The 23,519-nt window shown below is 39.8% G+C and overlaps 2 protein-coding genes across 2 annotated transcripts in view; one reads left to right on the forward strand and one right to left on the reverse strand.

The window, feature by feature from the left end:
- The window catches only part of LOC311289216 (tripartite motif-containing protein 16-like), a 696,468-nt gene that overhangs the window by 520,096 nt on the left and 152,853 nt on the right, over positions 1–23,519 (reverse strand). The gene's annotated exons all lie outside the window — the stretch shown is intronic.
- LOC311289253 (membrane-spanning 4-domains subfamily A member 8-like) overlaps positions 13,957–23,519 on the forward strand; it is a 48,392-nt gene continuing 38,829 nt past the window's right edge. Inside the window, exons 1-5 of the mRNA XM_084407097.1 lie at positions 13,957–14,090; positions 16,117–16,297; positions 16,481–16,591; positions 16,684–16,758; positions 17,965–18,087. Of these exons, the coding sequence (XP_084263223.1) occupies positions 16,142–16,297; positions 16,481–16,591; positions 16,684–16,758; positions 17,965–18,087 (465 nt within the window). The 5' untranslated portion in view covers positions 13,957–14,090; positions 16,117–16,141. The remainder of the gene's footprint in view (positions 14,091–16,116; positions 16,298–16,480; positions 16,592–16,683; positions 16,759–17,964; positions 18,088–23,519) is intronic.

The raw sequence follows: 23,519 nt of genomic DNA on the forward strand, positions 1-23,519 counted from the left end.
GACTAGCTGGAGCCAAAGCATGATTTGCACTCACGAGTTCAAAGTGCAAAAGCTTTTGTATTCAAGAAGAAATGTTTTTAGCAACACAGAGTGTTTGAATTTGTTAATTCAAAACCAAACGAACGAATGATTCAATAGCCAATGTTGCTACAATGATATTGCTCCTGTTAAAGTCAGGAAGAAGAGTGGCAGACAAAAAGCACCTTGGAGAAACTCAGCAGCAGTGCAAAATATGAAAAGACAATGCAGAAAAGCAGAGCGCATGTGGCGGAAGACAAAACTTGTAGTCCATTATAACATCTACAAAGACAGCCTTCATGCTTTCAATATGGAACTAGGCAAAGCTAGACAGACTTTCTTCTCAAATATTATAAACAGTAATTTAAACAACACACGCACTCTTTTTGCAACTGTAGAGAGACTGACAAACCCCCCAAGCCAGATTCCCAGTGAAATGCTCTCAGACAGCAAGTGCAGTGAGTTTGCTTCTTTCTTCTCTGAGAAAATCAATAATATCAGAAAGGTGATCAGCACATCCTTGAGTTGCACTGGGGTCAGACAGACCAGACCACCTGAGAAAGTAGCTACTATGTCTGATTTCAAAGAAATTGATGGCAACATTTTGGAAGAAACCGTACAGCACCTTAAAACATCAACCTGCGCTCTTGACACACTTCCCACATCTTTTTTCAAAAGTGTGTTAAACAGTTTAGAAGCAGATCTTCTAGAAGTGGTAAATGCCTCACTTCTCTCTGGGAGTTTTCCAAACTCCCTGAAAACTGCAGTTGTCAAGCCCCTCCTGAAAAAGAGCAATCTGGATAAGACCATATTAAGCAACTATAGACCGATCTCAAATCTTCCTTTCATAGGCAAGATCATTGAAAAAGTTGTCTTCAATCAGCTGAACAAATTCTTGAGCTTGAATGGATCCTTTGACCATTTTCAATCTGGTTTCCGACCGCACCACAGCACAGAGACAGCACTCATAAAGATAATAAACGATATTCGCTTAAATACTGATTCAGGCAAATTATCAGTGCTGGTGCTACTCGACCTCAGTGCTGCATTTGACACTGTCGATCATAACATACTTCTGGACAGGCTGGAAAACTGGGTGGGGCTTTCTGGGATAGTCCTAAAATGGTTCAGGTCATACTTAGATGGGAGAGGTTATTATGTGAGTATAGGAGACCATAAGTCTGAGTGGACATCCATGACATGCGGAGTCCCTCAAGGCTCAATTCTTGCGCCACTCCTGTTCAACCTGTATATGCTCCCAATGAGCCAAATAATGAGAAAGAACCAAATTGCTTACCACAGCTATGCAGACGACACACAGCTCTACTTAGCCCTATCGCCTAACGATTACAGCCCCATTGACTCCCTGTGCCAATGCATTGATGAAGTCAACAGTTGGATGTGTCAAAACTTTCTTCAGTTAAACAAAGACAAAACTGAAGTCATTGCGTTTGGAAACAAAGATGAAGTTCTCAAGGTGAACGCATACCTTCACTCTAGGGGTCAAACAACCAAAAATCAAGTCAGGAATCTTGGTGTGACACTAGAGTCAGACCTTAGTTTCAGTAGTCATGTCAAAGCAATAACTAAATCAGCATACTATCATCTGAAAAATATTGCAAGAATTAGATGCTTTGTTTCCAGACAAGACTTAGAGAAACTTGTTCATGCTTTCATCACCAGCAGGGTGGATTATTGTAATGGACTCCTCACTGGCCTTCCCAAAAAGACCATAAGACAGTTGCAGATCATACAGAACGCTGCCGCCAGGATTCTGAGCAGAACCAGAAAATATGAACATATCACACCAGTCTGGCTCCCAGTTACATTTAGGATTGATTTTAAAGTATTATTACTGGTATATAAATCATTCAATGGCCTAGGACCTCAATACATTGCAGATATGCTCACTGAATATAAACCCAACAGATCACTCAGATCATTAGGATCATATCAGCTAGAAATACCAAGGGTTCACTCTAAGCATGGCGAGTCCGCTTTTAGCTATTATGCCAGCCGCAGCTGGAACCAGCTTCCAGAGGAGATCAGACGTCCGCCTACAGTAGTCACTTTCAAATCCAGACTCAAAACACTTCTGTTTAGCTATGCATTAAATGAATGAGCACTGTGCCAATGTTCGTCCGACTGTTTATACTTTACTGTTTTTTATTTTTTATTTTTCTAAACTGTTTTAATTATTCAATTTTTTTTATTTTATTTTAATTTCTTCTATGAATAGCACTTTGAATTGCCATTGTGTATGAAATGTGCTATATAAATAAACTTGCCTTGCCTTGCCTTGCCTAAACACAATTTTGACGATTTCAATTCAATTCTGGGGATTTGATTTCAATCTTGATTCAGTATTGACTCTTTGGATAAATATTAGGTAGGCTACAGTAAGTAGCCTACATGTTACTTTTTCTCAAAAAATAAATAAGAAATCTCACATAATGCTGTAAACATACAGAGAGCCCTATCAGCTGGTTTTATTAAAGGTTAAAAAAAAAATTACATATAATGCGGTTTTCATTATAATAACAACTAGAATGCATTTCCGGAGGACCTGCGAAGTGTGCTTGCTCGGGTGCGGTTCACTAACGTGAGCAGGAAGTGGATTAAGGGTGCGTTGAAGTTTTCTTGATCTGAGAATTTCAATTACTTTTCAAGATTGGGCAAAAAGGTGAAAAGTTATGTGCATTAATTTAAGAGACATGTCTGCAATGTAGACTAGTGCCAATGGCATTGTTTATGTGGCTTAGTTGTTGGTTTTGAATATTTGGTTATGAATATACAGCAGAGAGTGGGAGTGTTTTGGGTGATGAAATAGTATTGAAAAGAAGTTGACAGTCTTCATTTACTGTATCCAATAAGCCAATACAAAACTCACCCAGCGGTTCTGTGGTTGAGTGTTCCCTTTGATTAGGAACAAATTTACTATCTCAAATTAAGGTCTACCGTAATTAGCGATGCTTTGATTGCTACTGTCAAGATGGTTGTCATCACCTAGAAACGCTGATTTTTATAGCCTACCGTCAGTCCTCATATTGTAATTAAATGAAAAACGCTATCAGTTTCACTATTAGCTTACTCTAGCGATGCAATCACAACAACATGGATAACGCTGTTTGGCCTTGCCTAACTTTATATGACATATGCGCCATATGCTAGAGTTACACATCTCGCTGCCATTTCAGGGCTTGAATTTCGGTGCGGGAATGTGGGGATTGTGCATAATTTAAACCATTTACGCAAGGTTAGCTTTTATAGTGCGAGAAATTCCCGCACAAATATATTCGCTTCATCTCAGAGCAAATGATTAAAAAATAAATTCACAGATGCGAGAAAAAAGATTTTATTTTTGAATTTAATTCCTCAATCAGCGCTGGACCGGCATTTTCTGTCTTCCGCTGAGCCCTGGCTGTAGACAGATCATATGTTTTACCCTGTCAATGCAGTGGTCTGCTTCTTTGCGCTGATCTTATTCACACTATCGAGTGTAGGTGCAGCATTCTAACATTGAGTCATAATGAGCTGTTTGTGAAGAAATTATCTGCTTCCAAATTGTCATTTTAATCCTGAAATTGAAACATTAAAAACCAATTTGCTCTTTATGGTGTGCGAGTGATAGAGCGCGGCAGCAACGAACCAATTGATCAGCTTGCAGCGTAACAACATTGAATGCTCGGCCGAACAGCTGATCATAGCTGTACAGGGCGCCTTATTATTTTTCATCTCCATAAATATATCTAGTAGTAAAGCTAATGCAAGGGCTAGAAATCAATTAATCTTTTGCTGATACTTCCTTGTCATCATGGAGAGCTCAGTTCATGGTTGCATAGCAACGACAGACGCCACCGGAGAGCAAGCGCTTGTGGAAAGGAGAGAGCGGCGCGCTCGCACTTTCCACTTGTTTTTACACATCTAAGGTGCGTTCCATTCGACAGGGTCCATACGCAGTGTTCACTGCTCCCCTACTCCCTGAGCACGGTATATCAGTTGAAGTGGACTTCACTGACAATAACCGCTCATTTGAAACGCCCTGCAAACGTCATCAAAGAAAGTCAACGACGGGGTCGCGCAGATTATGATATAACATAAATATATATAGGACTACATTAATAATTTTATTTTTATTATTATATTATATATTTACAATTTTATTGCACTATTTTACAACTACCTAAAATAAAATCACTTTACTTCACCAAAAGCCAGACAACGACGTGATATAAAAACTTGATTCTTTTTATTAAATATAAAAACACTTTAAAGGAATGTCACTGCCACAGGACTCTTCATAAGGGCCACTCATCGGAACGGGGCTTCAGTGGAGGAAGGCTCAGGTCAGCCGCCAGTTGATCACCTCCTCGCACAGATCGGTACAGGGCAGAGGGGAAAGGACAAGGGACGGATGCCTTCGGTTAAGCCATAGCCGGGGCTGGGAAACTATCCTCACAGGACCACAATAGAAGGGAGGGGGGAGGGGGAAAAGGGACGAGGGACGGATTGGTCCAGAGGCCAGGACCTTCAGATGGCAGACCAATGTAAGTAATGGGCAGGACACAGGAGGCTTCAGGTAAGGATCGACAGACGGTGGGTTTTCTCTTCTCACAGGACAGCATCAGATAACTGAGTGTCACCTCTCTTCCACAGGACGACGGAGATTGGACGGAGGACCAGGACCTTTTTGACCAGGACCTTTTTGGTGGGGAGCAACGAGCAGTATATGGTAGGCAGAAGGCAATAACCGTCAGATGAAATGCAGCAGTCAGCAATAGATGGCGAGAAAGGTAGAAGGGACTACAGATGGGTGGCAGCAGACAGTGGGCTTTCTCTTTTCGCAGGACAACATCAGATAACTAGGTGTCACCTTCCTTTCACAGGCCAGCGACAATAGGAGTGCACCGACAGATAATAGGATCCCTCGCAGGGCAGCGATGGCAGAATGCAGTGGCGGATAGCAGTTTCTCTATGTTCACAGAGCAACAGTGGTGAGTACGGAATCCAACAGTTCACAACTGAGTCTTCTTTCCACAGAACAACGATGACAGCATTCAATGACGGATAACAGGTTCTCTATGTTCACAGAACAACAGTGATGAATCCAGAATCCAGCAGTTAACAACTGAGTCTTCTTACCACAGGGTAGCGATGGCAGCATTCAGTGGCGGATAGCAGTTTCTCTATGTTCTCATTAATTTTTGGTACTCCACCAGACTAGACGGTCTCCGACCAAGCTTTCAAAGTGCTGGTAACATCAAACGTTCAAACACTCGTGCATATATCAAACCACTTTAAATATTCAACGTGCTCACTTCAATCGTCAGACACTGCAATGACACACCGCTTAACAGTGAAAAGTGTACCTTCACTTCAGCTCGTAGGGGCTGGCAGATCCACTATGATGATCCTTTCAAAAGGGGAGACACCGAGTTCGACCAACAATCTGCAATTCAGACCCCACTCGTTTCCCTCGCCACGCCAACCGTCTTTACTTGCACTGCCGCCCTGCCGCCTCTGCCTCTCGTCTTCTCGTAACCTCGACTTTGATCACAACCGCTCTGCTTGCCTGCGCACTCCTCCCTTCGACCTGCCGCTTCTCTCTCTGCCAAACCGCCACGCACACACACTCGTTCCCAACACACGCTCATCCACCGCAGCTGTTACTCATCAATATGGGCGGCCATGACAGGCCGCCGGAACCGGCCTGGTGTTACACCGGAACTGTTTCCCCAAGGGAACTCGTTCCGTTCATCATAGTTCCTATTCGTCACCCGGTGACATTCACAACAATAACCGTTAAAATACTGTCATTTGTATAACAATGGCGAAATGTTTGAATACTTACACACATCGTTAGTTATGACCGTTCTGACTGGTGATGACGTGGTACGCGAAATGACAGTTGGGTGATCATCGCTCTCCACTTCCTGTGAAGTGATGTATCGATGTTCCCTTATTCCCTATGCCGTGCGCAGTGCCCTTCGAACTGAACATGTTCGCTCCCTTCGGATTAGACTCTAACTTAAGATGGCGGAAAACCCTGTGAAGTCCAGTTCGCAGTCCACAACGCACCTCTAGAGCGACGTTGTTGATTGTTTGAGCATGTGACTGCGCATTTCTCCTTGTTTTCTATTGTTATGCGCAGCATATTTCCCGTACGCACAAACACAGCCACAGACAATGAATTGTTTGTTCGGTTATCGAAGAAGAGCATGATGTATTTTGTATAAAGTTTATTTTTATTTTTTTATTAACTGCTTTGAGGATTGGAAATGCACAATTCATGCATACAAATCTGTATATATTAATAAATGAAGATGATTAAAATAGACCAATGCAAAAAACGAAATTCATGCCTGCATTTATTAAGACAAACCTGGTAAAAACGAATGCAGTATATACACTGACTTGGCTGCTCTGTGAAATGTAATACAACAGTGCCACCTACTGTCTAAATGCATTAACATTAAAAGTTGAAACTTTTGCATAGACATAGGTAAATGGGTTTGTCTATTAGCCTGAAATAAAAAAAAAAAAAAAAAATTCAGGTCTTGTGCTTCCTCACATTGGAGTCCCGAGCTCATGTATAAAGTTTGGTTTCGATACGTGACAGAGTTCCTGAGATATGGACGACTTCCTGTTTGGCGACTACGCCGCTGATTTCGTTTGGCTGTGACGGGCAAACGCTTCCGAAAATCAAAAATCCTTCTAGTAACTTTTGTGAGGCTTGGTCCAAGGATCATGCACGTCCAGTTTCGTGAAGTTCGGACTAAATTTGTGACCTGTGAAAATTTTGTTTCGCTTTCTGTTCAATCCAGTGTGGCGGACAAACGACATGGACTCGTGATGTCATCTTCGCGAGCAACTTAAACCGGTACTGACCGTACGTTTTAAAGTTGGAACGGTGTCTCTGTCTCAAAGGGCCTAGGCGCAGGAGCTGGCCAAAATTTTTCTCCCGGGAATAATAATAATAAGAATAATAATAAGAAAACTTAAGAAGAACTATAAGTGTGCTGCTTTCAGCAAGCACACTTAATTAAATGGCTTTCCTGAGGTAAATGTAACGTTCTGAGACATAATTGTTCTCCTGCAGTTTTATTGACCTCTTTCCGTGGTTGAAAAACACTGATTGGTCGATATTATGTATGAGGCATTTATTCTAAAACATAGCAAGGATATTGGATGATTTTTAGCAATGTAATGTGAATGGCACAAATGCCATTTATAGTCCGCATCTATTATTTTCCAATGTCTTGTACCTTTGATGGTGTTAAACATGGTATAATGTGGATGGAAATGATACAGATGATGTTATGCATAGTGAAACTAGGCACTGTAAGCTCCATGTATGGTTATTTCGGGGAGGGGACGGGGATTGAGATGCATGTACACACAATCTTCCGCTGACTGGGATTTTTGAGCAGGTTCTGGCATATGCATGGTTTTATAAATCTGAACACTTTTTGTGCGTACGCAGACTTTTAGTATGAAATCTACAGAAAGTTTTATAAATGAGGCCCCAGCTCAGTGAATATCTGTCTCATCTCCTGCTTGTGTGAGATAGTATGGTTTTAGATTGTCAGATGTTTAACTCTCAGGGATACCTTATGATGAGTTTGAGTCTGTGATGCACTAGTGTTAGGTTCTTTACCTCCGTGAAGTTGGCACCCCATAAAACGAAATAATTTCCAAAACTATGCCATTCGTTTGTGCTGCGTTTGTGCTGATTTGTGCCGCAAAAACGAACGTTTGTGCTGGTTTGGTGTTTGAGATATTGAACATTATTTTTTGGGTTGTGTGACGTCACTCCCCACCCACCAAAGAAACTTTTTAAGTACAGTTAAATACCCCATATGGTCCAAATCGTTGCAAAACTGTGTCGTTCGTTTGTGCTCGATTTGTGCCGGTTTGTGCCGTTACGATGAACATTGTATCTTTTTCCCCTCCTTAGAAATAACACATTGGATTCAGGACAGTGACGTCACTCTCCACCCCATGCCGTCCAAATCGCCCCAAACCGGTGCTTTTTGTTTGTGCTCGATTTGTGCTGTTTTGTGCCGTAGAAATAACCATCATAAATGATTTCATTCTTTAGACATCACAAAATCTTTGGAGGAGTAGTGACGTCACGCAAGCAAGCCGCGCTCTCCATCCATCTCGTCTACAAACCTGTCCGGTTCGTTTGTGCTCGCACAGGGCCGCAGCTGTCAGTGTTCTTTTCTTTAGATATGGGAATGTTTTATTTTAGATTTGTGCTATTGACATTTGGTCTTTATATAATCACCAATGCATATGTAATGTAGGCTACTACTACTATGATATGTAATGTACTTTCACTACTCTGGCTGTAAGCTACGTGTGACTGATGCTTAATTTTGTATTAAGATTAATGGTTTTGACTGTGTTGATGATTGTTATGCCACATGTTTTGTACAATATTTACAAGTCTGTTTCCAAACCAGCATACAGATTATATAAAATACAACAAAGGCAAATTAAGTAAGATTTAATTTAATCTTGTTATTATTGTGAAAAGAGATTATATTACAGTAGTGCGTCAGGCTTGATTTCCTGGAAACAGTGTGTAGCTTTGCCACCCCTCCTAACCATCTGAGCTCTCCCACTTTAACTTTCATTCTGGGAAACAGTATTACACCACAGAATGCGTTATCTCAGAGGAGTGAACTATAAAAAGACACAGCAAAGTGATACCAACTGAAGAGTGCATTCCTCTCTTTCCTCTGCGCTTGTTTGGGCCCAGTAACACACTTTTTCACTAGATGACATCCAAGCTCTATTACTGACCATATAAGGGCACCTCCATTTCCATATATGGTTTGAGTGATCTTATCTGAACCGTATATTTCCATAATTACCATAAAATGTATGAAGTAGTCATCCTATCCAGAAGTAATATGGGCGGTTTGGCAGTATTTGATTTGTATTCAACCTACAAGTAAAGTAATAAAAAACATGTATGTGCATTTTAGCTCAACACTGCATACCAAATCAAGAATCTATACTTTTTTTTCTGTGTATTTAAACCATTTTCAGACCTTTTTTTCTCATAAAATTGAATTGGTGTTATCTTTTGAACTCTTGCCATGAAAACAAACTGAGGTTTCTACCAATCTTTCATGATTTTTCATGTTCATCGCTATTTCAAAATAAAGGCCTGAACACGCCTAATGAGAATTGACAAATTTTTGTTGCAATTTGATAAATTACTGCTCATCAGTAATTTATATATAAAAATAAAAAACATCAACAAATATGAAAACTAGAGATTGTAAACTTTTCAAATAGTTTGTCAATGTTACTTTAGGTTTTAACTAAGATATTATTGTTTTAAATATATACTGGCAAATGTCCCACATATGAGATGGTGACAGCTTTAGATCAGTTTAAACATGAGATGTTTGTAATATAATATCTGTGAAGAGTTATTCTAGTTAACAATACTTCTATGACACGACTGCATTCATAAGTGTTTCCAGAATATGAAGACCACAGATTGTAATAATAATAAATATGAACATATAATATTTTAATAAATACACTGGTAAGATCATTTATGAAAATCTATTTTATATTCTTATTATTCACATGTTTTTACATGTCTTTATTTTGTACAGGTCAATTTCAGATTCAGAAAGAAGAATGTCTAGTACCGTCATTCCCACAAACTCGTCGACGCTGATCATCCAGTTTCAGGCCCCACAACAAACGGCTCCAGCTGAAACGGGGACAACGGCTCCAGTGAACTATACTCTCATTCCTGCGTAATAATCAAGAAACTTTGCTGCCGTACCATGAGTGCAGCAGGTGTAATGATATGACGCAGCACCTGAAACTAGTCAACCTAATAGTCTACCGAGCTGGGGACTATTTTCAGGCGCTGCGTCATATCATTATTACGCAGGAATGAGAGTATAGTTCCTAGCCATTTCAGCCTAGAAAATCGCAACTTTTCATTTTCCGTCGGTCTTAGTACACGATGTAACTACAGAAGAGTCAAGTTTTAAATAGGAAAAATATCGAAACTCTTTGGTCATTTATTTGAGAGAGATGCTAATGGTCCTGTCCGATTCAATGATCTATGCTAAGCTATGCCAAAAGTGGTACCGCCAGACCCGGAGATCGGCTGAATGGATTCGAAAACGGTAAAACTCAACTGTTTAACTCTGTGGGAGTTGTAAAATGAGCTTATTTCCAAAAAGAGTGGAGTATCCCTTTAATACAATCCCTTCTAGACATTTAATAATATACACTGATGGTTAGCCCATTATAAATAACTTCTGTAATAGTTTAACCAGGGTTTCAACACCTTTTGACAATAAATCTCTGAGAACACCTTCAAGACTAATGACTTTTCAAATAAATTTATAGAGAACTACTGCAGACAATTTAATGCAAAACTGCTCAAATGTTTAAAAAAATGAATAATTTGTAAAAGAGTAAATAATTATATGTAATCTGTGTAACAACTGAGTGCGAATGAAACACAGAGGAATCTTCCAGGTGATTTTGTTCACACAGAACTCAACATTCCAGACCCCAAATCACCAATCCAGAGCCATAAAACCCAGGCTCCAGCCAGGCTGCACTAGGAACTTTTATGGCCAACTAAAGCAACTAAAGGAAGAACGTTGTCAACGTTTGATAGTTTTGGAAAGACCGATTGGTTCAGAGATGGCATAACTCAGTGCCCGATCAAGATAACAGCAGAAGTTGCTGGATCCCACGTACAGATATACAAACCAGACCTCCTTCTTCTTAAGGAACTTTCAATGGCCTCAAGATTGAATTCTCTTCCAAACCCCAAGAACTGAGATTTTACCTATAACAATACATAAAATCATCCCAGAACAATTTTCGATGGACTTATAATCAAACATACATAATTCTATGTTGTTTCTACCACCTATGTGTGTCTAATATGCTTAGATCCCATATATAAGTCATGATTTGTTATAACTGTTAGATGTTTGAATGAAAGTGTGTCTTGTTTCATATCAGTATGATCGTATGTTCTTGATTCAAAAGATGGCTTGATTGAAATCTGTGTAAAATGTTTCGTATTCTTATAATACTAATGATATCTAAACTGTGGCATCTGTTCTCTCTGTTAGTGTTGGAGAGCAAGGAGATCACAGATAACGCCTGATTTACGATAAGTGAAGAGAACGCCACCTCATAAATAAAGCCAGTGTCTAATTGGTCAGATTTCTTCCAGGAGGTTGGACAAACATTTTGAGTTTCAAATATTAGACCCGAACAAAGCTTTGGGAAGAAGAGAAAATGAAAAAGTAGATTCGATCTCTACAAGGTTAGAAAAATGCGCGAAGGGAGATGAAGAAATAAACTAGACAGACTAGCAACTATGTAGACGTGCAGAGACGAAAGTACCCAAATTAAGATCAGAAGAACATGGGTTCAACAGCTTCATTCAAGCCAGCTAACTACTCTCGTCTCAATTTTCTTTCTTTTCTTAGTTCTCTTATTTGCCGTTGTGAGTCTCGGTTCTAAGTTAAGTTTTGCGGCAAGATTTTGGTCCACGTTTCTTCTGCAAAGCCAGCTTCAACAAAGACTGTCCATCCATCCGCCAGCACACCACGTGATTGGCTGCCCCAGACCCAGGCAAGAGGAGACCAGCCAACGAACTCGGGAAACCCCTTTTACACCGACAAAGGGAATCCCAAAAGCAAGTAGCCTCCAGACTCTTAAACTGAACTGGTGTATTTGATATAGATTTAATAACCCACCTAAGAAATGAAGGGTTAAATTAATGCTTGATTAATGCTTTTACACCTCATTAGAAAACTCCATTAGGTCATGTAATTCAACAATCTTTCGAAATTATTTGAACTTGTGATGTCTTTTTATTTAATTATCGAATATAACATGAAAAAAATGGCTAATTACCTGCAAAAATTTATTAATCCTGTTGATTGACACCAATAAACGTGATCTCGTCCTCTTCCCGGGGAACTGGTCCCCACCATGTTTTTGGTCCCCACTTTGGGAGTGTGCTAACATGCTGAGGACCCCACCATGTGTTAAAAACAAACACACACGTATCTGATGCACATGTAACTCAGTTAGGACAGGTCTCTCGCGTGAAACCCCTGTAAACACACACACACACACACACACACACACACACACACACGCACACGTATATTAGAACACACACCACTCCTTATATTAGAATCCTACCACATCTTTTACAAAAACGTCTGCCTCTTGATCATAATAAAATGTTAAAAACCGATTGTCCATGGCTGTTCAATGTTTACCAGTTTGCTCTTCATCGTCCACCAGTTCTGTCTCTAATTTGAAAAGACGGTGGGAAGAAGGCACTATACTCTGCACATGTGCGCTGACCTGCAAATTATTATATCATAGGCGTAATTTGCGGGTGGGACGGGTGGGACTGGTGGGACATGTCCCCACCACTATTTTCTAAGGTCGATATTTTCCCCACCACTTTTGAAACATCTCGCGGCACGAATGTACCAATACAAATAAACAAAACATCTCCAGTTAACTAGCGCATTCATTTCGTTCTTTTTTTAAATAAGAGGCGATCTAGCGCTGAAATGTGTTGTTTTTTTTTTAAATCAACTGATCAAAGTGCTCGTTGCCGCTGCGATCAGTGGCGCGGATACTGTGTTTAGTTTGTGGCTCGTGCACAGTCTTCACTCGGACCTGCGCTTCAATCCGTTGTGGAGAGACTCTCTATTCGTTCCGGTGAAATAACAAAACAAAATGCACACAAACGTGTTCCTGCATGATTTACAACCACTGATAAACATAATTGGTTTTGATAAAAAAATATATGAATGCGGATTAGAACTCAGAACCTCAGACACGCTTGGCAAAAGTTCTACCACTGGACCACCTAAATACACACTTAAAAACAGTCGGATCAACATATAATAGCCCTCATTGAATGACCACTTAAATCCAATCAATGTACTATTTAAATCGATTGCTGGACATCGTAATGTTATTGTACATCTGTTTTATGATTTAGCATTGTGTTACACTGTGAATATTATAGGTTGTATTTTTAAACAGTTTGAGTATTTTGGAAGTGAAATATGAAAGTTGAATATGGATTATTGAATTTTCAAAAATGAAAATGTGTTTGAAATGTTTTGAATTGAAATATTCACAGCTTGAATATTCAACCATGTTGAATTTCAGCCCACAAAAATGCAAGCCCTAAAAATACAATGCATTAAAATGCAAGCAGGGTTAATGCAATGCCTATTTTTTTTCCAAGAAGTGCAATTCAACAGGCTTTTTTTTTCTTTTTTTTCTTTTTTTACATTTGGCATTATTTTACTTCCATACATATTCTTAAAAATTAAGACTCGTGCATGACTTTATACAAATTCACCAAGGGATGGATTATCTTTTGGATAAGTATTTTATGGATACTAGATCATTTTTACATTCATTTTTAAAAAATGTTACAGAAGGTTTGCTGTTATTCCACTTGCTTTATGTGATATTTACCCCATTTCCAGTTATTTTGCACAGGTTGCTGTTAGTGGATTTATGCTGCCACTTCAGAAGTCATACATGATTATGAGTTTGTTGCATTCAAGTTTTTGTTGTCGGAATGAACAGGAATCAATGAGGACACCGGGTTTATTCTTGCCTATTTATTGGGAAAATATTATTTAAACCAAAATGATATAGTGTCTGCACTGACAACCATATGCTATCCAGATAGTCCACTTGCTGACGATTCTGTAATTTCGGTCAAATGCAGGCTATTTTTGTTGTATCTAAAACATCAGTGCTTCAAATGATCACTCATAAGCACTACTTTATTAACAAGACAACACGATCTAGCTGTTGTGGGGAAAACTCATCAATTATTCCCGTGACAGCATTAGTTCTGCCTCCAACAAGTGCACGGCACACCCATCTCTAATTGAGTTACTATCGTCCGTGTAAAACAGCGCATGAAGGTCGAGATCGGCTTCTTCCACGACGACACAAAACACAACAACTTCGATCAAGACTGCAACAAGATTGAGCTCGTCCAGGTACTCGTTCATGTACAGTTTGCGTTGTCAGGTCGTAATTAACAGAGTACTGAGTTAGTGAAGCACCAAAATGAAAACGCTTCAAATCGAAACCGAAACTAAACACACTGAGACGGAAAAGTATACTTTTAATTAGACTTTGATAGTAAATATTGTAATATTTCCTCTATGTAGGCCTATATAACATTCCTCTCAGAAGCTCTGTCTCCAGCAGTCATTATTGTGGACATGTTTAGGGCGGGTCTCCGCATGACTGCACATTTTCTGATGCAGATTTCATTTACAAAAGCATGCCTTCAAATATTAAAATAATACGAGACGCACGTGTGGATGTGATTGATGTTAAGATTTCATAATGTTATGGGGTTTCAAATCAAAATATGACTTTATGTTACAGGACAGCGATTTCATACATGTCCACTGGACACCAGGACTTAATGTTTATTAGCCTACTCATTCTGGGAGACACAACAAGTGAATAGGAAATAAATTATATATTAAATAAATAGTAGATATTATTACGAAAATCTTTCCAATTATTACTCCCATTATTACTCTTATTTTTTCATTACAAACATATTAATATGCAACATACAATGTTGATATATATGGTATATAATGGGAAGACCTGTTTATGGCCATTTTACACACACACACACACACACACACACACATAAAGCAAAATGGTATATCAAATCATTCTGTTATATCTTTCATAACATAGTTGAGACGCATCTTTATACAAAGTTTGGCTTATAAAACCCTGAAACGTAAAAATTAATTGGTGATTTAACCCTTTTTTCCGCATAGACATGAAAATCAATATCCAAACTTTAATCAATTCAAGAACGCTTTGGAATATAGACCTATGGTTGGTCTTGTTTTAAAGAAGACAAAACATGTTTTACTCTATAAACTGCAAGAAAATCTGTACAAGTTATGTTACAAATTTTAGGTTGATATCTCAAATAGTTTTCAGTAAGATTTTGTTTGTGCGCAGTAACACACTTTTTCACTAGATGACATCCAAGCTCTATTACTGACCATATAAGGGCGCGTCCATTTCCATATATGGTTTGAATGATCTGAACCATATATTTCCATAATTTTCATACAGTTTATGAAGTAGACATCCTATTCAGAAGTAATCTGGCAGTATTTTATTTGAATTCAACCTTGAATAAAGGCATAAAAAACACGTATAGCTCGCCACCACATCACAAATCGAGAACACATTTTTTTCTTTATATTTAAAAAATGTTCAGACCTTTTTCTCTCCATTTTTCATGATTTTTCATGTTCATTGCTATTTCAAATTAAAGGCCTGAATACGCCTAATGAGAATGAAATATTATTGTTGCAAATTGATAAATTACTGCTTGTCTGTAATTTATTTAAAAAAAGTTTTTTAAGGTTTTTACTAAGATATTATTGCTTTAAATATATACTGGCAAATGTCCCACATATGGAATGATGACAGCTGTGGATCAGTTTAAACATGGGATGTTTGTAATATAATATCTGAAGAGTTTTTTTTTATTATTTTTTTTATTATTCTGCGTTTATACATTTTTCCAGAATATGAAGACCATAGATTGTTTATAATAATAAATATTAACATGAACTATTTTAATAAATACACTGCTAAGATTATTTATGAAAATCTATTTTTACAGTGCATCCAGAAAGTATTTATAGTGCTTCACTTTTCCCACATTTTATGTTACAGCTTTATTCCAAAATGGATTAAATTAATTATTTTCCTAAAAATTCTACAAATAATAATGACAACATGAAAGAAGTTTGTTTGAAGTCTTTGCAAGTTTATTAAAAATAAAAAAACACACAAAAAATCACAATATAATTGTGTATACACAAGTATTACATGTACATTACAATACAGAATTACAATACAGAATTTTGGAATAAGGCTGTAACATAACAAAATGTGGAAAAAGTGAAGCGCTGTGAATGCACTGTATATTCTTATTCTTCACATGATTTTACATGTCTTGTTTTTGTCCAGATCAATTTCAGATTCAGAAACAAGAATGTCTAGTACCGTCATTCCCACAAACTCGTCGACGCTGATCATCCAGTTTCAGGCCCCAGAACAAACGGCTCCAGTGACTGTTAATGTGGCACAGACAGCTTCAGCACCTCATGGACTTCAGGCTTTCCTGAAAGGCCAACCAAAAGCACTCGGGGTGAGAAATCTTTCAATAATTCATTTTTATACGTGTGAAGGAGGAAAGGTACGAAAAAAAAATCCCAAAAAGCAGTAGTACAAACATTAACAAACTGTTGTGCAGATCTGGCAACCCTGCTCAGCTAATAACTGTGAGTCACTATTCCCCTGCAATAAGAACCTGTTTTCTGGTCTTCCTCAGACTGTCCAGATAATAATCGGTCTGCTGATTCTCCTGTTGGGAATTGTGTCTACAGTCAATGAATATTCCACCTTTGTCTTCAGTGGTTTTCCTTTCTGGGGATCTCTCATCGTAAGCAAACAATTTACAACTTAAGTACAGTTCTGTCTTTTCTAACACAAGCTAAATATTCTGACAGAAGAATCCTTTCTCTCTCCTCTCAGTACATTATCACAGGATCACTCTGCATTGCTGCAGAAAATAAAATCCATGCCGAAGCCTCCTCCAGTTTGTGTTTGGTATGCGCACATCACTTGTTATTTTCAGGGGTTCAAGTACAAACTTTATTTAATGTAGGACTAAACAAACTGCCCAAAAAAGTATTAATTTCTTTCAAAAAAAAAGATGCTGCTTTGCATCACAGAAATAATTATATTTTAAAGTATATTCAAATAGAAAACTATCATTTTAAATTGAATAATATTTTACAATATTACTAATTTTTTGAGCAAAATACATGCAGGCCTGATGAGCATAAGAGACATCTTTCAAAAACATTAAAAGTAGTAATGTTTCCAAACTTTTGACTGGTAATATATATATATATATATATATATATATATATATATATATATATATATATATATATATATATATATATATATATATGCAGATGGTATGAAAACACCAACAAACATTCACAACACTCCACATTTTGTTATGTTACAGCCTTATTCCAAAATGTATTAAATTTAATAATACCCCATAATGACAACGTGAAAGAAGTTTGTTTGAAATTGTTGTTCACCTGTGGTAAATTCAGTTGATTGGACATGATTTGGAAAGGCACACACCTGCCTATATAAGGTCCCACAGTTAACAGTGCATGTCAGAGCACAAACCAAGCCATGAAGTGTCTGTACAGCTCTGAGACAGGATTGTGTTGAGGCTCAGATCCATTTTGGGTTAAGCCTATATCATAACATAACATAACATTATGTGGAAAAAGTGAAGCGCTATGGATACTTTCCGTATGCTCTGTAAATGGTTACTTTGATTGACTATGCATAAAATCCATTATATTCCCATAAAGATCAATGAAGTCTAATCAAAATCTAATCAAAGAAATCAGTGATCTCCAAATTACCTTTAGTTTTACATGATACAGAAAACATGTCAAGTTGCCAGACATGAATGAATGTATTGCTATTCTATTAAAATGAAGAGACAATATTATTTGTCTATTGTAAAATAGTACATAGAAGAATAGTTCCACACACAGACACCCGTATTATATTTGAAATTATAAGACTCTTATTATATTTGAAGAGAGATATTGCCGTTGTATAATTGTATTGTCTTCATGAGTCATTTGTTCTTGGACCCGATAATTTATTATTTATTTTTATAGTGCTCCATATTGTTTTATGATCTGCGTTAACACACTGGGTAAAGTGCTTTCTAACTTATTAACTTGTTTTTTGTTATTGTTTTTCTGTCTATAGGTGAAAGGTTCACTTGGGATGAACACCATAAGTGCTATAACTGCAGGCATTTCCATTATTATCCTTTCATTGGATTTGTCTATAGGACGTATCCCTTACTGCTTTGGATGTTATAATTACCAGGTATGTTATCAACTTTTCTAGTCAGTTTTTTGCATTTAATAGAATAATTTAATAGACCTCTTAATGTTACTGATCATTTACATTGACGTTCGGACCGTATAGTGTGAGCACATAAATCCTGAGCTTTGGCTTTACATCGCATGCGATCTACTCGTTCAGTGTGAGTAGGTACCTTGCTGAAATCGCACAGACATCGCACAGTGTATGCCCGCTTTTACTGATCATTTACATGAATCACAGCTTGACATTAACACCCGCCAAATGCGTGTGTATTTCAGCAGTCACGTGTTACAGTCACTCCTACTAGCCACTTCGGTGGAGTGAATTTCATGTATACATTTTTCAGTTGTAGTCTTTTAAAAAGTCATCTGAAATAATAAACTAAGTGCAATGTACAGGTCGACCGATTCATCGGTTTTGCTAATATATCGGTACCGATAGTTGATTGGTGGAACGATCGTTATCGGCAAAAATCCACCTGGATAGTTTTTCCGGGTTGCATTCGTTGCTGGAGCGGCTGAGAAGAGTGCGCTGTCATTACACAGTACGAGCGCGCTGAGAAGAGACTGCTGGCATTATACAGAGTGAGAGCGGCCTCTAGAGGTGGAATAACAACTATTACTGGCTGAGTTGTTAACGTTAACACGTGAGGTTGCGCGCAGCACAGAAAGATCAGCTTCACGGAGATCGCTGACACTTCAGCATTTAAAACACCGACAGCGAAACGGTATGCATACAGAACACTAAAGTACATATTGCCATGTCATTATACAGTAATTAATTTGTTGACTAGATGCTGCATTAGCAGAGAAAGAACAGTAGTATGTTTGCCGTCGAGTCTGAGAGGAATAACATTTGCTACCTCAAGCGATTAAAGCAATGTGACAAAAACACACGCAAACCTGACCTGTAGAGTTGTGGCACTATCACTTTAAATATCAGTGTTGATGTTAACGTCACTATGGCAACCCCTGTTTGGATGAAGCGGGTAACGTAAATAAAGTCAGTCTAGTGTCTACACTCACACGAGTTACATGTGTATTTCTTGACACTCTACATGGTGTCAGAAGTGTCTGATAATGGCTCAAGGACTCCGTCGTATCGATCCACTAGTTTTTGACGACAACATTGCCGACAACTGGCGGAAATTTGAGAAAGAATGGATAATCTACTGCAACGCAGGACTGTCGGATAAATCTAAGAAAGTTCAAGCCTACACGCTACTGAACCTAGCCGGCCCGGAGGCTGTTGAAAAGTCGGAATCCTTTGTTTATGGAGAGGGGGAAAGTCACGAAGAACCAGAGACTCTACTGGTAAAGTTTGCTGAATTATGTTTGCCAGCGAAAAACGTCATTATGGACAGGCATGTTTTTAACACCGCTAGTCAGGGAGCCGGTGAGTCTATTCAGGCGTATGTCTCCACTCTGAAAATACTGGCGAAAAAATGCGATTTTGACGCGCTCCGTGATGAATTGATCAGGGATCGTATCGTCTGTGGGATACAGAGCGACACCCTCCGCAAACAACTATTACGTGAAAAGAATCTCACCCTTGAACTGGCAGTTAGCATTATCATGCTCCATGAACAGTCGGAGAAAAGCTCTAAGGAACTTCATAAGGAAGCTGAAGTGTGCTCAATTCAGAAGGCTCGCTGTGGCAATTGTAATGGCCAACATTCACCTGACCGCAGCAAATGCTTTGCTCTCAACAAGACATGCAATAACTGTGGAAAACTTAATCACTTTGCTAGGTGTTGTCGCTCTGCACCAGCACAGGACACAGTTCGCCCCAAAGCCCCCACTCCATACAGAAGAAGAGAAATGGGTAGAGTAAATGAATTGACCACTGAACCAGATGTAAGGGATAATCAACGGCTAGCCATGCATTAAAGGATTTTAATGCACGACGTAGAGGCGAAGAACCACCCGACGCGAAGCGGAGGGTGGTTGCCTCTACGAAGTGCATTAAAATCCTTTAATGCATGGCTAGCCGTGGATTATCCCGCTTATACCTTGGTTATTTGCCAAGTTAAAAATAAGTTAAAGCTGTAACTGATGTTTACAGTGTAATTTTTTAACAGACGTGTAAAAATGACGGTTATTTCTTAAGTTAAGGCTCGTCAGTTCTTGCACTCCGTCCGCTTTAAATAAAGTAGAGCCATCGGATTGCTTTTATTTGAATGAATTCACATTTATTTAAATTCATTATTAAAAGAGAGAGACAGAGAACTGAAGGAGAAGGAACAGAGAGAGAGAGAGAGAGAGAGAGAGAGAGAGAGATGCGTGCGCGAGTTACCTGTGTGCGTCGATCTCTTCTTTAAAGTCTAGCAGCTACAGTCCCCTCATTGCTTAAGCATATAGCTAACTTAATGATTCTTTAATGGATTTATTACAATTATTTATGAATGACAGGCAACACTGATACAAATTAAATGATATTCAAAAATCATCCATTTAGCCTAACATACCTAAACGTTTTCATATGCGTCTCTCACTCTGCTTGCAAGTGTATCTGTGTTACTATGGTTACCAATGTAGCGGATTAATTTCGAACTGTAATCAAACTGACTGGAACTACCTGTGCATTAAACGGTTTTACTGCACACCTTCCAGCCAATCAGAATCGAGTATTTAAACAGCCCATGGTATAAAATCAAATGGTTGATACTTTCTACTGTGACACAATACTCACACCCGCACAGAAAGGGGAAATCTTCGCCACGCTCGCAATGAAGAACGGAAATGGACAACTGAAGGTAAAAGTGGACACTGGTGCCAAATGTAATGTGATGCCCAGAAAACTGCTGCATGCAGTTGACCACACAGTGCATGTGGATCCAAATGAAAAGGTCAATCTAGTGGCTTATGGAGGTGAGTCAATCAAAACTGATGGCACTGTAACACTGCATTGTACACAGGGACAGTTCAAGTTTCATGTGGTCAATAGGGATGTAAAACCCATACTGGGACTACAAGACAGTATTGCTATCGGTCTCATACATCTCGGACCTGACGTCCACATGCTGCAACAAGAAGCTCCAGAAATACTGGAGTACAAAGACCTTTTTGACACTAATGTCATAGGTAAATTACCTGTGATATATCATATGAGACTAGATGACACTGTTGCCCCCACAATATGTGCTCCCCGCAGGATCCCCATTGCCATGAAAGATAAGGTCAAGGCGGAGCTGGACCGAATGACTGCCCTTGGTGTAATTATACCAGAAAATGACGCAACAGAATGGGTGTCTGCCATGGTTGCAGCGAAAAAAAAAGATGGAACAGTGCGACTTTGCATCGACCCAGTGCATCTAAACCAGGCCCTCCTCAGACCCCGTCATCCGCTCAAATCAATTGACCAAATCATTGCGGACATGCCCGGTGCAAAAATATTTAGCATCTTAGATGCCAAGTGTGGGTTTTGGCAAAAACCTCTTGACCGCGCATCCTCCAAGCTCACAACATTCATGTCACCTCATGGCCGATATAGGTTCCTGAGAATGCCATACGGCATACGCACAGGCAGTGAGGTCTTCCAAAATGTGATGGAACAGTTATTTGCTGGACAACCTTGCGAGATCGTGGTCGATGACATCCTCATCTGGGGACGTACATTACTAGAACATGATGAACGCCTAACACAGGTTTTGAACAGGATCCGTGCCATCAACCTAAAGCTCAATCCTGACAAGTGCAAATTCAGAGTCAACTGTGTACACTATGTAGGACACCTGTTAACCGCTGATGGTGTTAAGCCTGATCCGGAAAAGATCAAAGCCGTCTGCGAGATGGAGAAGCCACAGGACAAACAGGCTTTACAGCAGTTTCTGGGCATGACAAACTATCTATCCAAATTCATTTCCCAGTACAGTGACATGACTGGCCCTCTGAGACAGCTGATACACCACGACGTGGAGTGGCACTGGCATGACGCCCATGATGCGGCTTTCAGCAAACTGAAGCAGGCACTGACTAATCCCCCTGTGCTGCAATTTTTTGACACATCAAAGCCAGTGGTTATATCAGCAGACGCCTCCCAACACGGTCTTGGGGCGGTGTGCCTCCAAGACGGGAGGCCGGTGGCATTCGCATCACGTGCCCTCACACCAACTGAGTCCAGGTATGCTCAGATTGAAAAAGAAATGTTAGCACTGGTGTTTGCAGCTAAAAAATTTCATGATTTCATCTATGGCCGCCCCGTTACTGCTGAAACGGATCATCAGCCCCTTATAACTATCCTGAGGAAACCACTGCACACCGCATCACCACGCCTGCAGGGTATGATGTTAAAATTGCAACGTTACGACTTGGATGTGATGTATAAGCGTGGCAAGGAACTGTTTGTGGCAGACGCGTTGTCGCGTGCACACTTACCTGAGTCTGAGCCCCCACTTACTGATGACTTACTAGAAGTGATGACTGTCCAGGTGCTCTCCTCACGTCGTACAGATGAATTACGAAATGCAGTAAAGAGTGACGTCACCTGCCAACAGCTATCTGAAGTCATCGTGCATGGCTGGCCCAGAACCTCCAAGGAGCTGCCGCAACAGTTGCGACCGTTCTTCTCCATGAAGGAAGAGTTGACGTTAGAGGATGGACTGCTCCTGCGTGGGCAAAGGTTAGTAATACCTGCAGCACTGCAAACGTTTTATGTCGGCCAGCTACACCAGGGCCATCCCGGGATTGAAGCCACCAAACGCAGAGCTCGAGAGACTATGTACTGGACCTCAATGTACACAGATATCGAAAGAGAGGTGTCTCGTTGTGCTGCATGCAATGCTTTGACAGCACACCACACAAAGGAACCAATGCACCTCCATGACATCCCTGAACTGCCATGGTCATTTACTGCAGCTGATATATTTGAGTGGCGTGCCAAAATGCATCTAGTCCTGGTGGACTCCTACTCAGGGTGGTTCGAGCTGGATTACCTCCCCAACATGACCAGCAACACGGTCATTACGAAGCTGAAGCGACACTTTGCAACACATGGTGTGCCCCACTCCCTCATGACTGATAATGGGACCCAGTTCACTGGAAGGGACTTTGCAGACTTTTCACAAGCATGGGACTTTAAACACATCCGCAGCAGTCCTTATTACCCACAATCTAACGGTCTGGCTGAGCGTGCAGTGAGATCCGCTAAGCACCTGCTGGAGAAGTGCCACCGTGATGGCACAGACATCCAAGCAGCCATTCTCCACACTCGCAACATTCCCCGTGATGGGCTCCCTTCCTCTGCTCAGCGACTCATGTCCAGGCAAACCAGGACCTTCCTGCCAGCAACCACAGACATGCTCAGGCCTGCTATCCAAGTCAATGTGACTGCTGCCATCTCCAAACACAGAATGAGGGGGAAAGTGTATCATGACCGCAGTGCTCACCGCCTCTCTGCACTAAGACCAGGTCAAACAGTCAGAGTGCACACTG

Source organism: Rutilus rutilus, assembly GCF_951802725.1.
Source record: "Rutilus rutilus genome assembly, chromosome: 4".
Taxonomy (NCBI): domain Eukaryota; kingdom Metazoa; phylum Chordata; class Actinopteri; order Cypriniformes; family Leuciscidae; genus Rutilus; species Rutilus rutilus.